This window comes from Geospiza fortis, unplaced genomic scaffold, assembly GCF_000277835.1.
Source record: "Geospiza fortis unplaced genomic scaffold, GeoFor_1.0 scaffold41, whole genome shotgun sequence".
NCBI classification, from domain to species: domain Eukaryota; kingdom Metazoa; phylum Chordata; class Aves; order Passeriformes; family Thraupidae; genus Geospiza; species Geospiza fortis.
The window spans coordinates 14,827,966-14,845,410 of NW_005054299.1; the positions used below are offsets into that span (position 1 = coordinate 14,827,966).

General features: G+C 40.0%; 1 protein-coding gene across 1 annotated transcript in view; it reads left to right on the plus strand.

The window, feature by feature from the left end:
* Positions 1 to 17,445, plus strand: part of KIF26B (kinesin family member 26B) — a 280,513-nt gene that overhangs the window by 162,371 nt on the left and 100,697 nt on the right. The window contains exon 4 of the mRNA XM_031059730.1: positions 9,880 to 10,063. Coding sequence (XP_030915590.1) covers positions 9,880 to 10,063 — 184 coding nt within the window. The remainder of the gene's footprint in view (positions 1 to 9,879; positions 10,064 to 17,445) is intronic.

Here is a 17,445-nt window from a genome sequence, read left to right on the forward strand (position 1 = left end):
AGCTTAATTCATCAGGTTCTGATGATTAGCTAATGTCCTGCCAGAAAATCAAGAAGTTTTTGAATCTGTTTTGGTTACAGCCTTGGAAAAAAAAGTGGCTTTTACCTTTTTCAGTTTGGAATTGTAGTTTGACATTTCTCCATTTATATTTAGATTAATATTCTAAAAATTAAAGATTTATTTTTGAATTTCATACATTTCTGAGACTGATGCCAAGTGATCTGTTGAAAATTTTCAGAGAAAGTACATTCTGAAAGAAAAAAATACAGATTTGCATTAACTTTTCTTTCATAACAACATTGGATCATTTGGAGGCTGGAGGGCACCTCAGGATGTTTCTACCAACTTCCTGCTCAAAGCAAGCTTGGCTGTGAGATCAGACACATTGCCCAGGCCTTTACGTATTTGGGTCTTAAACTTCCCCAAGTGCAAAAACTTCCAAGTCTTGCTTGGCTGCCCTCAGGGTGAAAAAGCTTTTCCTTATCCCGCATCCAAGCTCCTCTGACTTCAACATATGCCCACGAGCTCTTGTTCTCCTTCCATACCGTGGTGTGGAGCACAAGTCCATCATCTGGGTACCCTCCTTGGAGATACTGGTGGGGATGCTGTTAGGCACCTCCAAAGCCACCGGAACTATTTGTGTGAATGTGCCAAGAAAATCAGATTAATTTATTATTTCCCACAATTCATGAATTTCTTTGTGCTTCAGCCTAACTCTAGAAAGGTGGGATCATAAAATTTCTTTCTTTTGTGTTGTCTACTTTGCTTATAAGATGTTGGGACTGGACTAATTTTAGTCTGCTAAAAGGAGGACCTTAGACTTGGACCATAGGATGTTATTTATAATAACTGTTGTAGTCTCCAGTAGCTGAAAACAACTTGTATCAAAGAATTATCACTATCTCATGGTGGGGGCTTAAATAAGTACAAGGCAAAACTAACAGGAACTCTTAGAGGAAATATTTTTAACTACGACAGGAGATGGCTTGTCAGAGCTGGCTTAAGTGCATTGAGTTTCAATGCATCTGCGTTGTCAGAATAGTTTACCATTTGTATGCTGGTGTTATTTTAAATGTGCTGACCTCAGAAATATTGATGAGGCAAAACCCCCTGCAATACATACCTGCCTTTTAACCTTTTTATGGTTCTGCCAACCGGAAAGTTAAACAATGACAAAATGGACTGTGAATCTGTGTGCTGGCTGCTTTTTCTCCTGGTGTTATGAGAGGTTTTTGCTGAATGGGATATTAAACAGAATAGCTTTCTGCACAGTATGTGGTCAGGCTTTAGCATTCAAGGTAATAGAATAACTGTAATCGTATAAGCTCCATAAAACTTACAGCTAAAGGATTTTCTTTATGTGATTTTGAGGACTGTTATTAAATGGCCAGTGGTTTGTGGGCCCCACATTGCAACGTTTCTGTTAGTCATGTTTTTGAGCTGTCATGACTGCTCATGAGGAGAGCCAGCTAGGGGCTGACTAACCAGGAGTCCAGTCCAACAGTTTGGCATTTCTTGTGTTAGCTCAGACATAGGGAAAATCTGCCAGCTATTACTTTGGGAGCTTTCACGAGAAGGCAGTGTATCTGTACATCTATACCTTTGATATTTTACAGTTAACAGCTGCAAAGTCTGTGTATATTTCTTGTTGTACACAATAACACTACAAGGATAAAACAGTGCACGTCTCATTCTGTAGTACGTGGTGGCAATGCTGGCACCTTGCAAAATAAATCATCAGTATAAATAGACAATTTTTCTTAACACTCAAAGGCTGAGCTGGATGTAGCCTGTTTCTGACCCTTCCTTGGAAGATACTAGAGACCTTGCCCTCAGCACTGTGTAACTGAAATAAAGGCTACTCTGGTCTGAAAATGGGTTGTCAAGTAACCATGGTGGTAAGATAAAGATATTAATTTGAGTTATAGTAAATATATCTGTTTTTCTAAACTAGTGCTAAACATCTTTTATTTTATCCAAGTATAATGGGTCAGCTTGCTTCATGCCTTAAGCATGCAGTGACACATATCCAATTGATCCTCAGAGCTTTCCAAGAAAAGGATAATGTGAGCACTGTCATCTGTCTGACTACCTATTTCTATTAAGCCTTTTTTCATTGAGAAAAATAAGTTAGATTAATAGTAGAAACAACATTTATCCACTCTTTCTTTAAAAAAATCGACTACTTATTTCTCTTTGTTGTTCGATTGCTCAGCATATTTTCATATGGTTGGATTCTTCTGCTGATTATCAAAATCATTATTTTTTTCTCTAAAAATGTAGGTTGATTATGTGTGTTTGCAGTCAATAACACAGCAGAAAAGGTGAATCTGGTCATTTTTATCATGTATGTGGCCACTACCTTGTTTGGTAATGCCTGAAATTTAGGAAATTTAGGAACCAGACTAAGAAGAGAAGATAATGAGGAGAAAAAGAAATCAAAGTAATCAGAAATGATCTTTCTCTAAATGTATCAAGATATTGAGTTGAGACGTAGTTTTCTTGATAGGTACTCTTGAAGGACAGGGGCTTGAGCTCTTGTAGAAATTCCAAATGTGAGGGTTCATTTGGGTTGTAATGCTCTTTGCCAGCATTACCTTTCTGTGTGAGTGCTGATGAATGATCCTGTTGCCAAAGGCAGAAATACATCTGTCACCAAACCAGAGTTTTCCAGGAACCTATGGGTTAGGTAAAAAGATCTCTGCTGGAATATAGTGCTACGTGGTGAAGAGAATGTTGTGAATCAAACAGGAATTACATTAGAAGGGGTTTGTTTCAGATCTTGTCATATCCTTCTCTGAAACTGGGAGTTTCCCCTCAAATAACAGCTGTGCAGAATATGTGTCCTCTGTCCCACAGTAAAGTTGTGTAAAACTTTGCGCTTCTCATTAAGCTATTGGTCTGCAAGCATATTCCTCATCTTTGTTTTGGTGCAGTCCTGGAGCAGCTTTGTTGCCAGTGAATTTACTCAGCTCTGAAGTTGATATAAGAACATGTCTGTGCTGTTAATTTCACAGTTTGCCTGTGTGCCTCAGCTTTTATAAGACCTATCCTGAATAAAGTTTGAAGTCCTATTTTGACTCTTTTAGAATTAAATAAGTTAAAAATAGTGAGTTTCTTGGCAGTTGCAGTACAGTTCCTGGGGAGAATGCAGTCACTAAAGCACTGTGGCCAAAATATCTGAACTGCCACCCAAGATGTGAAAGATTACAGACTGGGACAGCTTTATTGTTGCTATGAAATTGAATGCATGCATAAAATAAAGAGAACAATAAGGGGCAAGCATTTACTGGGCATTAGAGACATGTTTATTATACCTCCTACAGAATAAGCAGAAAGCTCAAATTATCTCCAGATTTTAAAGGCATTGTAAAATAATTAAACACAAATACAAAGATTCTTACTGGAACTACAAATCCTGAAAATGTTCCTCTGTGGATTTTTATTTCATTCCTCACATATCTTAGTAGGCTGCAACACCACAGCCCTGGGTTTGGCCACCCTGAGAATTAAGGTGGAATAAAGTTGTTCTGATTCTTGTTTATAGCTTGTAGCTTCCTGTTGGAAGGCAGGGAAGGAGGGCTGAGAAGGGACATGGCAAGCCAGCTGCAAGGTTTATCACTCTGTCTTTTTGCTCTCACTCTGGGTGAGAAAAGCTGTTCCACGTAGAGATATGAGGAGAAGCTCCTGGAGGCTGTTGCTGCTCCTTGAACAAGCTTCCCAGGTGGTACCCCACAATCACAGCAGATGGTGGAGGGGCGGCAGAGCAAGCTGTTAGCTTGTGGGCTAAACATCCACTAAAGCATCTTTCTGCTCCTTGCTTTGGGTGATGCAGGGTAAGGCATGGCACAGAGGAAGCCACGGCTCCCGGCCAATTCATTGCCTTCCAGATAGAAACACGAGATTTATATGAAACCACATTTCATACCACATGCCTCAGATTTTAAGGCTGGGAAAGACCTTGCCATAATAATTCAGGCATATTAGCCATGTCAAATAAGTATGATTTAAAACACCCTTGGCACAAGCCCATTTAGGAGGTTAAAGCAGTAGCAGCCAAGCCAAAATAAATGTGAGGAAAGAAGCAAGAGAGGGGAAGGAAGTATGCAGACAGGGCAGTGGCAGGTGTGGGGTCTCCCCTTTTGGTGGTAATTGTCAGGTCAATCCGGCTGTAATGCCACCTTACTGAGCTGCATCACCTATGCAGGTGACTGGAAGATATAGAATCAATTTTGGTGAAAATTCAGAGAAGGTAGGTTAGATCTCTATAATCAGAAAATGTGAACATCCCATTTTTAGTGCACTCTGTCCAGTTTGTATGGGTAGCATATAGGTGATATAATTCAGTAACGAAAGATCCTGGATAAAACACTGTTTAGTGACCTTTTGTGACTGAAAATAAAGACTGGCTTTTCTCACAGAAAAGGAATCTGCATGGTTTTAAGTATTCTGTATCCCATTGGTTTTTCCCTTCCAGCTACATGAGGACTTTTACATGATATGATGTCTCATTTAATATAAACATATTTACCCAAAGCAGAAAACACACTTGGAAACTATGTTGGCAAACATTTGAGTTGGAAATAATCAAAACTAATGGCAGAATTCCAGGATACCTTTGTTTGACATTCTATCAGTGTTGTGGTTGAACCCCAGCCAGCAGCCAAGCCCCAGGCAGCCGCTTGCTCTGTCCCCCACCAGTGGGACTGGGAAGAGAATGGGAAGGGTAAAAGTGAAAAGATTTGTCTTTTTCTTTGAGATAAAGACAGTTTAATAGGTAAATCAAAAGCCACACACACAGGCAAAGCAAAACATTGAGTTAATTCAGTGGTTCCCATGGGCAGGCAGGTGCTCAGCCATCTCCAGGAGACCAGGGCCTCATTACACCTAATGGTCACTTGGGAAGACAAACACCAGCATTCTGAACATTCCATCCCTTCCTTCTTTTTCCCCCCACTTTATATCCTGAGCATGATGTAATATGGTCTGGGATATCCCTTTGGTCATTTGGGGTCACCTGTCCCAGCTGTGTCCCCTCCCAGCCTCCCGTGCACCCCCAGCCTCCTCACCAGTGTGGGTGGCTGAAGGACAAGCAGCAAAGGCCTTGGCTCTGTGCAAGCCCTGCTCAGCAATAACAAAACAAAACTATCTCTGTGTTATCTTCACTGTGTTCAGTACAAACCCAAAACACAGCCCCATACCAGCCACTGGGAAAAAAATTAACTCTACCCCAGCTGAAACCAGCACAGGCAGTTAACTAAAATTCTACACAGATTACATTTTGCTTTGTAGGTGACAGTCAAAACTTCTGCTTTTTTCTACAGGAGGAATTATGTCTTGGGTTAAAACAAAAAAGAAAAAAGAGAACATCAATACAGCTGTTGTTTTGAGGGTGTGGCTGGTTAAAGGTGTCTTTCACTTATAGGGGCTCAACCTGAGACCATAGGATACGAATGCTACGGGTCTGTTTTATAACTGGTGATATAGATGCACAAATATGCTCAGGGAGTTTGCTCAAAGACTGATTTCCAGACAAAACTTCCATCTCTTTTCCAACATACAGTAAGATACAGCAGGCAAGGCAGTTTTGGGTAAGTAAAGGTAGTGTTTTAATTGCTAGGGAAGGTCATTAACCTGCTTGGGGCTTGACAAATCAAGTCTCAAATCAAGGTTCTGGTAAGCCATCCCTTGCATAGATAAAGTTCATAACTTACTCCTTGAATGGTGTACCCAGCCAAAAATATTTATATTATAAAATGGAATAAATATCTCCAAACAAAGAAGAAAAATAGATTTTTAGTTTAAATTAGAATTGTAAATATTTACAATAAATTAATACATAGCTGTTTAGCATCCACAGCTTGTGAGTAATTTCCTCTGTGGAAAATAGGATATGGAAATGAAATTTCACTTCCTATTTTGACAGAGAAATTGATATGCCAGCTCAGTAGCCTCTATGATGGAATTTTGTTTCCAAGGGTAATAAGTACTGGATGCATTTTAGTGTAGTATGAACATAGTGTAGTAAGGAATAATTATACAGAGATACACACCTAAGGAAATCTTTTCAGATATCATTGATGATGGAGTGTCTCAGTCAATGTTACTTATCAATGATCTTTGCTGGCATGAGTGTGAATAATATTTTATGTATCCACTTAATGTTCCACTTCCTTCTGAATCTACTGAACCTAGTGGGCCTACTGACCTCTACTTTGACACTCCTAAAATTTTAACTTGGATTGGATGATATGTTGCTGAAAAAAAAATTCTTTAATCAAGCTAAACAAGCATCCCTTGAATTTTATTAGCATTAATTTGGAAGTCTGGATGTAAAAATCCCAGCCTGCTTTTAAAGTTATAAGGGGGGAAAAAAAAATCACCATTTCAGCATAGGTGGGGTATGAAAACAATTCTGACTGCCCAAAGATATACATAATTAAAGTTTTATTTTAAAAAACAAAAAGCAGAGGATATCCTTCCAAGAAATTATCTCAGTCTTTGCTATGGATCAGGTGGACTTTCAAAGCAGTTCCCCTTTCCTGCCAGGGCAATGTATTAGTTTTATTTGGATTGAACTTTAATCAGCTTTCTAATGTCCCTCCTGCAATTTCAACTCTTGATCTTGTGATTATTTCCTCTGCCAGAAATCTTGTAAGCCTTCAAATAGTCTCCAGCTGCTTGTTTGCATCAGGACTCTCAGGAAAGAAATAGTCCAAATTATCTGAAGGCGTTAATCCAAAGTATATTAGCTAAACTGGATTAAATATGCATTCATTTGGAAGGTAATTCAGTAAAATGACATTAAAGACAGTTCTGTTGTGAATGAGTATGCTCACACAGTGGTCTAATGCAGTTTAAATTATGCCCTTCGAAAATTGAATTTGGATCAAGTTCCCTGTGTGTCTCTGTGGACACAATCCCTACCACAGCCATACCACACACAGTGGGGAAGTGGTTTGCAAGGCACTGGAGCCCCCTGCACACTCCTGCATATTCCATAGCTGATATCACTTGGCTCAAGGGGGAGCTAATACAACCTGGAGCATGATCAGCTTATTGTCAGTACATAAAGCCACGCTGCCATCACTGCCATCACCATTACTGCAGCACTATGCAGAGTCTCAAGTGGAAATTAGAGCCCTAATTTACCAAATATTAAATGGAAGAAATAAAATAGCTGGCTTCTGTACAAAGAGCAGAACCTAAAGAGCTCCTGGCGGAGCTGTGCAGGCTGTGAGCTGCACTGCCCTCAGGCCTCCCAGGGTCCAGCCAGCTGCTTTCCCTGAGGAGCCTGGTGATCAGAGAGTCTGCATGAGAGAGCCAGGCCTCTCACTTGCCTGGAAAGGTAAAATATGTGATTTTCTAACCTCCTGTGCTAGATCACAGGGCCAAATCAGTATCAGCTGGCATGACCAGCTGTGTTTGGAGCAATGCTAGCCACTCAGGCTGAAGGATTTTGCTCACTCAAATGTACTCACAAGAAAGTCACACTTTACGTATTTGTGTCATATTGCAGCCTACATGTGGTTATACTATCCTTCTCTTCCCAGTTAAATGCTCTGGGAATTACCTGATGCTTATTGCCTTTTTCATCCCCTTCAAAATTCAATCCGGTCTGATAAGGCTTGTAAATTATTCTCTTGCCTGACATGCATTGAATTCTTCTACTCGGGGAAAAACAGAGAAGAGGAAAACAGGAACTTGTGAGAAATACTTCTTTATTTTTTTCATACATTTTGCCAGTCACAGGCCAAAATTATAAGGAAAATGCAGGTTATTACTTTTTGAATGGAAAAAATGTATGCAATCTCAAATGTTATAACTGTCAAACTAGTATATACAATTCCAAGATTTTGAAAAGACCAGGTGCCTCCAACAATGTGCTTTCTTTAAGAAAATGTTGGCTGTGTGCTTGGTTGGGTCAAGAAGTGGTTTGTGTTACCCTGTCAGCTTTGCAAAAAGAACAGCAAATTCTGGAGGAGCATTTAGTGGCAAGAGGGATAATGGCTCTGTCAGTCAGTTCAGGAAACAGCTTTTAGGAAATACATTTACACCAGGGCATGAGTCAGTGAGACCAGATAGATGACCATAGTGGATGGAGCCACTTCCTATGTTTCAGACTGGACCAATGAGTTTTACACATGGGTAAAGTATTCAGTATGTTTGACCAACACTTACATTTTCAGTTGTTGAACATAGAGTACAAGATTTCTCTTAATTTTATAGTGAAACTAAGATGTACAGAAGATCTTGATTCAGCATGGACAACTTTATAAAAATGTTAGTGATGGACAGTGTGGAAGCAAACATTATTGAATCCTCTCAAACCATGGAAATATTGCAAGGAAAGGGAACAATGGTTTTGACCAACACATTTTGAGTATTTTTTCTATGAAAAAGAAAGTGTGTGCTTACATGAGAGGGACAGGTTATGAACTGCAGTCTTTAGGTCAAAATAAAGACAAAGGACAAGGAGGTGGTACAGAAGCTTCTGAGTTCTAATTCTGTGTCAGGTCAGTTAAAATCTCCTAGTGTTTTTCTTTTATTGGAAAGGAATTTATCTGGAAGTGCTTTGCACTTGTCATGGGCTAAAAGAATACACCCTGGTGGTGCACACAGTGTACCAGCTGCCATATGGCAATGTCATACCAAGCAGTAATTTGTCCATGTGTCTGAGATACCTGATACAAACACAGGTTACTTGCATATTGAAATGTGTGCATATGCACGTGTGTGTATATTCAGTCTTTCTTCCCTGACTCCTTTGGGTAAAATGATGTCATTACTTTTGTAAGTTTTGAGTTGGATAATATAAACTGATGCCAGTACAGCTAAAGCTTCTTAAAACTTAGGATTTAGAATTATTGGTCTTGAGTGTCGCACTTCAGCAAAGCAAGGGGAGCTACTGTCGGCACAGATTGCTTTATACATATATTAAGTCCCAATTTGTCTGCCAAAGCAAACAAAATTGTTCTACGCATCTCTCCTTTGAGTTGGTACTCCTGCTGACCTGCTCTGTTTAAAGTGTTCTGTTTTGCAAAAGGGAAACCATGGGACAGCATGATTAATATTGATGTTATCCCTGGACAGTGCAGGATGCAAAAGTGTTGGAACAAACCAGCTGTTACAAAGATTTGAATGTTGCATTATCTCTCAAAATAAAACACTTTGCAAAACAAAAGTACTGAATGTTTCTGGTTTGGAAAACCATAGCTTTTTCATCAAATGCTATACAAAATTCAGCATTCTTATCTGAGAATTCTGTACTAATATAAAGAGTCTTCACTGCTTCCCTTGCTTAGTGGTTAATGCAGCTGGAGTTTGTGTGATTGTCTCCAGCTCATCACAGACAGCAGTGTTTTCACTGGTCAGCATTTGTTCAGCTTTTAGACTAGTTTATGTTTTAAGAGGTGATGAAAGTTTTGAACAGCTAGCGCAAGGCTTCTTACACCTCAGCAGAGTCACTTGAGCATTTATCACCAATTAACTCCAAGCACAAGTATTTATTTTCTAAACAGTGACCTATGCATGAGACACAATTCTGTGTTAACCTTTCATAATTTTAAACTAGAAATTGCTGATAGCTCATTGGCTTGGGTTTGGAGCTTTCTTGCAGGCTGAATTGTTTCAGCAGATAAAATAGTGACAGAGGCCTGATTGTGACCCTGCATAATGAAGACTCTAAATTTGGAGCAATTTTGTGGTCAATGGCATTAAAATAATACTAAGGAATAAAGAACAAGGATTATACAACTATCTGGATTAATGAGGTCAAAACTGAGAGCTTACATAAATAGTAACCTGATAATTATTTTTATTTTTTCTTGTTGATGAGTTTGAAGTTGTTTCAGCTTACTATTGTTGTTTCTCCCACAGAGCTGCTCAGAAATTGAACCTGTCTTCCAAAAAGAAGAAGCACAGGCCTTCTGCATCCTCTGTTCCTGAATCTCCTCTCTTCTCTACCTGCTTCAGCAGTATCCTACAGACTTCCCCACCCCCTGCACCACCATGTTTGTTGAGGGCAGTCAGCAAAGTCAAAGACACTCCTGGTTTGGGCAAGGTAGGCCTTGCAAATATCACTAAAATACTGATTTTCATTGGGAGAATATTTTATCCTTGTGCAAAACATTAAGGGAATTGGAAAACCATGACCTTTCTCGGTTGGTTTTGCTGTATCTTGTCCCTAAACATGTGTAAAAAGGCCTAAAAACTTGAGTTAACTAATGTAAGTGAATTTCTAATAACGTTGAGTTAACACAGACAGATGTAGCTGTGCAGCAGTTACACACTTCAAAGCCCTGTTACATTAATCCACCTGCATTGGGACCACAGTGCTGCTTGGTGGAGTTAATGTCCATTCTGCCAGGAGGCAGAATCCGTTATCCATTCCAATATCCATTCTCGATTTCGGGAGTAGTTGTCTCTGTGGCTGTGTATAAACTCTATAGTGATTGCTTGCTATGGTATATTTTGTGGTCCTGATCCCTTTGCTTTCCAGATTGATATCTTGCCTGGACACACTGTAATTTGCTTCTAGCTTTGTCTGCTGGCTTTTTTCCAGAACATTTACGTGAACAAAACTATGCTTTTAATGATAAATTACTCCTTTTTTTCTTCTGTTGTGTTATTTCCTACCATTCTGCATAATCATTCCCTCTTAAAATGCTGTTTAGGTGCACACTTATGTTGGGGTGGTGGAGGAGGTGGGTATATAGTTTGCTATTGCTTTGTAGTTTGTCTGAGTGGCCCTTCCCTTTTTCCCTGCTACAACAGGAGAGCCTGGCATATTACATCTGGGAATATGAGCATGCACTTGCTGAGAAAAGCAGTTTGCTTTAATCAAGGTAGTTTTTTATGCAAGCATCTGTGTGTGTGGCTTTTCCATATTCCTTGAATACTAAGCAGTGACAATGGATTTGGTGGAAGTTTTTGTTTAGAAGAGAAATTGTAATGTATGATGTAGGACTGCTGAGCATAGGGTGGGCTTCAGAACCTTCACTGCTGATTTTGGATACTCACTTTCTTATATTGTGCAGTTCCAGGGTTTCCTTTCAAAGGACAATGGTATTACTTTCATGGTTGGTTTAATGCCTGTTTGAAAAGAGATCCCCTACACATGGGGTTCCTTTCCTTTCCTCTGGCCTGGTAGGTGGGAAGAAATATAGAAATCTGTCATGGTCTTACAAAACTTGAATAGGGATACATGTTCTGATTTTAGTGGGGGAAAGAGGAGTAAACTTGAACAAGTTCAAGTTGTTATAGGAAGTTGCTACAGAATAGATTAACAGTAGAGGCCATCCTCTCAGGAGTCTTACTTTTCTGTGCTTGGATTGCATCTGAATAAAAATTTCATTGAGGAATAATCAAGGGTGTGTTCTTGGAAACAGGAGATCATCTCCCATCTTGGACTGCATCAGCACTTTTTCTGATCATTATTTTCAGGTGTCCCAACAGAAGGATCTACACACTGAGACACAAACATACCTCTGTCTAAGCATTCCAAGCTGGTCTGAGCCTTTCTTGTTCCTCTCACTACTGGTTTCCAGTGGAGAGGGCTTGGGAAGCAGTTTTGCAATATTCCCAAACAGACCTGTGATTTGCTTCTGCAAAACCATGTACAAGAACAGGCTCCAGGCTTTCCAGCTATGTAAGTAAAACTGAAATTTTGCAGCTCATATGATGAAGGAGGAATTTATTTTCATTTCAGACTTACTGTCCTAAAACTACCAGAGCATATAAACAGCTAAGAGGTTTTAACAGATTGACACACATGCTTCTTTAAAGCAGTAAATCAAATTAGGTTATTTCATATAGTCATACTAGAGAAATTAAATTTTTCTACATTTCTAAAAATATGTTTTTTGGCAGTTTCTGGAAGCCAGTTTCCTTTTTCACCTTTTTGCTTTCTTTTAGGAGTCAGCTTATAATTATGACCTGAAGCTTGTATACTTTCATCAAAGTTTCCCATCAGTTTGCATCTGTAGCGCAATTTTCATTTTAATGTGTCAGATATAGGTGCAAGACACAATAAGTAAATTACTTCAGGATAACAGTGTAATTTATCTGTCAGACTGGGAAAACTCTAGATGAGGTAATGGAATTTCCAGCTTATTTGCTTTTAATTTTCCTTGTTTATGTGTTCTGTTTAGTTAGATTGGGATATATTTTGATAGGAGTATGTTAAATCCAGTTCCTTTTCTCTGTATTTTTTCTCATATAGTGTTTTCTGTAAGGGTATAAATTTATAAAATGTGAGGAAGAAGTGGGTTCATGGAAGCTAAATGTTGTTTTCAATAATTTAGGGTTTTTTCCTGGTTTGTATTTAAATAGCATTTTACGAGCAAGCTCAGTGTGATAAAACTCTATTTCACTTTGGATTTGAGTGGGTTGGGCAATTTCTAATGTGACAATTTCTTACTGGAAATTCTGGTTCAACAGAACCAAAGGGATGGCCATTGCCAGGGACTGTGGATTCCTGAAACTCCAGGGGACAGCTGTGCTCAGGCTGCCTGGAAGGCAGCTCACTCCTGCAGGGCTGTGAGCCCTGGCACACACACTGGGTGTTACTGGCTTGGTTTCAGCTTGAGATCTGTCAGTTTTCCAGGGGAGGTGGGTATCCAAGATGCGAAGGATAGGAAATTGGGTACATCAAAGCTTAGACTTTCAGGGTAAGTTTAATTTCACAGTTTTCTAAAATGAAATTGCAAGCAAACAGTTGCTATTTTATATTTTCGCTTCTATTAGAAATTTCAAAGATTCTACTTCTCATTGCAAGATTAATGACAATGGTTTATTTAAAATTATAGAATTCATATTTCATGTGTAGACATATATTTTTTTTAAAGTTAAAAGAGGAAGATCTGCCTATCACCAATATATTTCAAAGTTAGTAAGCAGTTAGGATGGATATGAGTACAACCCCCCACTGAAGCATCTAAAGTGATGAAGAGGGTTAGAGAGTATATATTCAGGTTGCATGCTTCATGCCTTTTCTTACAAAATGCCTTGCAAATCAAAACTGTACCAGCCTGGACTTTGAAAGAAGTATTATTTGAAAACTGAAGTTCAGCTTCACAGAAGCAGGAAATGATATTAATAATGGAATGGTAGGACTGCATAATCAGCATTTTACTTTGATGTTAGATACACCACTGAGTCTAGCAGAAGTACCACATTGTCAAAGAAACAAGTAAAGCATCAGATTCTTTGTTGCACTTATTTCCAAATAGCTCCTCCTGATGCTAAATACAAAGGTGTGACCGTATTGTAACTATATTAACAGGAATTCTTTTATGGATCATAATTTATCTGGGTACTTTGGATTTACATTTTCTGGTAGAGGGAGATGATCCTGAGTGGTAGTGTGGTATCCCCACAGTCTGTTCTTGAGAGTTTTCCTTTGAGCTGAGTGCCCAAAGCAAATTCTGCTCCATAAAATTCAACAGCTTGAGCATCATTTATTTTCTCTCTGCTGTATTTGGATCCTCATATTCTGAGTAACAGATTGCTTTTAATGAATTTATCCAAAGAGAGAGTGCTACTGTTCTGGATGGCTGTACATGAAGTTTCCCCAGTTTTCTGAAAGATACTCCTTAAGTCTATTGTGTCCTTCCTAACAACAAACCAATAACAGAACAAAAAGGTGTTCTGTGCAGAAATAACAAATTATTCCATGCCTGCACTAAGATGTAACTGTACTGTAAGGCCATTCTAGTAAGGTTTACTTAGATTTGCTCCCCAGTCTGCTTCCATCCTCCCTCTACACCTCCTCTTCAATTTTCTGTCAAACAGAATCAAAAGTAAACCAACACTTTTGATGAAAATCTGAAATGTGAAAGATGTTGTTTTGCTGAATCTCACATTTGACATGAAAAACAGCTGGAATGAAAAATTTTCTGCCAGCCTGAATAAATAGGTTGTTTTCAGGTGTCAGGGGATTAGGATAAATGGATGTGGTCTCTCTGTTTCCTTTTATTTATTATTTTTCTGTGTGTAGTCTTATAAACCTCAGTCAGTGAGAGATATTTGTTATGTTTGGGCAGAGATTAGTTTACTTTTCCTTATGTATATATATATATTTGTTGTTGTTTTTTGGTGTGTATTTTTGTTGTTTGGTACTTCTTAATCTCAAAATAAAATAGCAATTCCTGGGCACTAAAATCATTCCTATGCACAAGGTTCCAACCAGGGAGAAGCAAGTCACCATTGAACTTCCTTCAAGTAGTCTTTTTGACCTATTAAAAGAACAACTGTAATTTGTGATTCTGTTTATTTTTAATTTTTCTGGAGCAGCAGCCCTCTTGTTTGCAGGGCCTAGACCTGTTTTGCAAAATTATGTGTAAATTCAGATTAAATCCCCCTGTTTCTGTCCAGAGCAGTTATGACCTCACTGTAGGAAAGAGGAGCAGACAGAGAGATAGGAAGCAAAAAGAAACAATGAGGTGTTATTGGTCATCTTGATAGTGATATCCTCAGCCCATCAGCAGTATAATATTAGATACCTGTTCTCAAGCTGGTGTAGAAAAGGAGATTATTCAAGAGTAAACAACTGATTATGCTGCAGGTGCTCCCAAGGGGCCCTTTCCAAGTGTGTAGGATGGGGTAGGAAGTGGAGCAGAGTGGGGGTTTGAGAGTCTGGTGAGTGAATGAGAGATGTGGTAGCTGGTAACTCATCAAGCACGGGGCTGAGCATGGAGTGAGGCTGGGAGGGTCCTTCAATGGGAACCAAGACACAACCAAATGGCAGGAGTGGCAGCAGGATGCTGGCAGTGTGATAGAGACTCCTGAGTCACACCTTTCTCCCAAGGATCTCTGTCATGTAGTAAAGACAATTCAGTTAAAAATAATTTTTCAGTGCCTGGCTGAAGAATGCAATCTTTCATCACAACACAGTATTTGACTGAATAAGCCCAAAATCTGCTATTTACTTTACACAAGTCTGAAGCTTACCTTTTTCTCACATTGATTTACATAAAACTGTATGAATCATTTTGTCTGACCTGAAAGTGTGTCTACCAAATTGTCATGGTTCGACACTGGTACAATGCTGGTGTCCACGTGAAATACGCTCTCCCTGGTGTCTACTGTGAGATGTGACCAGGAATAAGCAAAGCAGGCCCCCACTTAGAAATAAAGAAAAGAAAGCTTTATTAACTACACTACAACTATATGTAAAAAGGAACACACAGGAAAAATTAAAACCTTTCAAAAACATTTCCTCCTCCCCCCACCAAATTTCCAATACATCCATCCCACAAATCACCAACTCTCAGTCTATCACCACCCTTAGATAATCAATTCTCAGTTCATCTAGAGGAGAGGAGTCCTTCTTGTGCGATAGGCTTCCCCAGGAAACACCGTTGAAACCTCGTGTGTTTCCATGTCACTTGTGGCACCGCCTGGAGAACATCTGCCGTCGTGACCTCTTCCTTCCATGTCCAGTGCTCTCACCACTGCACACGGACCAGAGCTGCTTCTAGGGTTGTCCTTTTAAGGATGCTTTGTCCTGTTCCAAAAAGAGCACAGTCTCACCTTTGGGACACCTGTCCCCCCCAAATTTCACCCCCTGGGGCTGAGGGGTTGCAACACTGAACTCTCCTGGCTCTGAGCCATTGCCTCCCCCTGGATCCAGTCTCTGTGTCACAAGGAACATGGTTCTGTCCATGGCTATAACAAGAAAAGTCCAGCTAAAGCCACTTCATCATCTCTTCCCACCTAAGATTCTTCTCTACTCTTCTGCATCTTTCACTTGCTCGAACCTTCATCACGCTTGCCCATTTCTTCTTCCATTTCATCTCTATCTCTCTTCTAGGAAAGGTTAATGTTCTGCAAAGTTTTCATTGTCCAAAAAAGGGTCAAAAGCTCGGGCTCAGCCCGCTTGGATCTCCCGCAGCTGCCGGACAACTTCTCGCTGCACCCCCTCTTCTTCTCCTTCTCAGCTGTGCTGCTGGCATATGTTATCAAGTTTCAAGGTAGCGCAGTCATGGGCACAGGCTGTACTCTCTCTTTCTCCTGGGTGGGGGGGCTGCCCGATGCCTCCTGGTGCTTCTCCCACCCTTCCATCCTCGGGTTCTCCCACCCTTCCATCCTCGGGGCCTCTTCACCTCCCATCTCTGTCCAAAGCCCGGCCTACCTCACGGCCGCATGGCTTCCCCTCCCCCCCCCCCCCCCCCCCCCGCGACCCGGGACACTTTCCCCACCGGAACCCAAGAGAGCTTTCCCCGGGAGTGCTCTGCTTTTTACCCCTGTGTTCTCAGAGGCGTATCCATGTCCCCAGTGGCCACACCATGTGCCAATATTCAAATCTGAACACCCATTGGTTTGACCACAGCATATCCCAGAAAGCTTCCTCTCAAACCAGGACACAAACCAACACAGTATCTGTCGAAAGTAACAGTGAAGAAAGCTCTAATGCACAAGCAGTTCAGGTTCGTGAGTAGATTCACAACTGTGTTTTGGCTGGGACAGAAGCATATGCCAATGATTTGGGCTCACAAGCTGCTAGCATTTCAGCTGTCCAATGCCTTAAAATAGTTTTTGTTTACTTTCACTAAATCAGGCAACAATTATTGCATTGTCTTTGGCATGCTTTAATCTGAGCTATATAACAATGCAATAAGGGTGTTAATAATGAGTAACTATTACATTGGCTATGGCCTGTATAAATCATGGTGTGAATAGTTCTTGTCAAAAGATGTTTTCAATAGCCATATCAACTCTTTGTATCAGCACAGAGAAGTAAGAAGATGTTCTTACACTTACGTGATTTGCAAAGTTGATTTGAAGGAAACAAAATTGATTCACGTCTTAAGTCCAAAACCTACAGGAAACCTCCCTTTCTACTATCAGAGTTTTCATTTTAACATGCTGGTTGATGGATGTCAGGATTTTTTTTGGTCTACATTACAGCTGTCATACAGTTTTGTCTACATTTTTGTCATACATTGAGTGGGAGTTTATGAAAACCTGTGCTATGGTCAGCAAAAAACCCCAGCCCAACTTGCAAAATATGTTCTGTATTTCACTTCCCTGCCAGCCATCTTAAAGGTATTTCCAGAAAGAATGATAAGAGGTTCTCTTTCCTTTCTAAAGCAGAGATCCTTCCTTTGTAAAGCTTCATCCTTCAGGTGTATAGGGGCAAAAGTTAACGGATAGATGACAAAAGTGATTTTAAACCCTCTATCACAGAAAACAATTTCTGAGATGAGAGCTGTTTTTTTTCCCCCAAAGTTACCGTGGCTACTGAAAGGTGAGAGGATGACCCCTTGAGGCATTTAAAGGAGACGTATGTGTTCATCTTTGTTGTCAACATGATTGTTGTACAAATTAGTTAGTTCCACTTGGAATGAGATCCAGGTGGCCTTTTGCCCTCCAGTCAGACTTGCTCAGAACTGTGTTTCTCCTCACAAAATGTACTGGTTGGACCTGGTGGAAGCTTTCAGG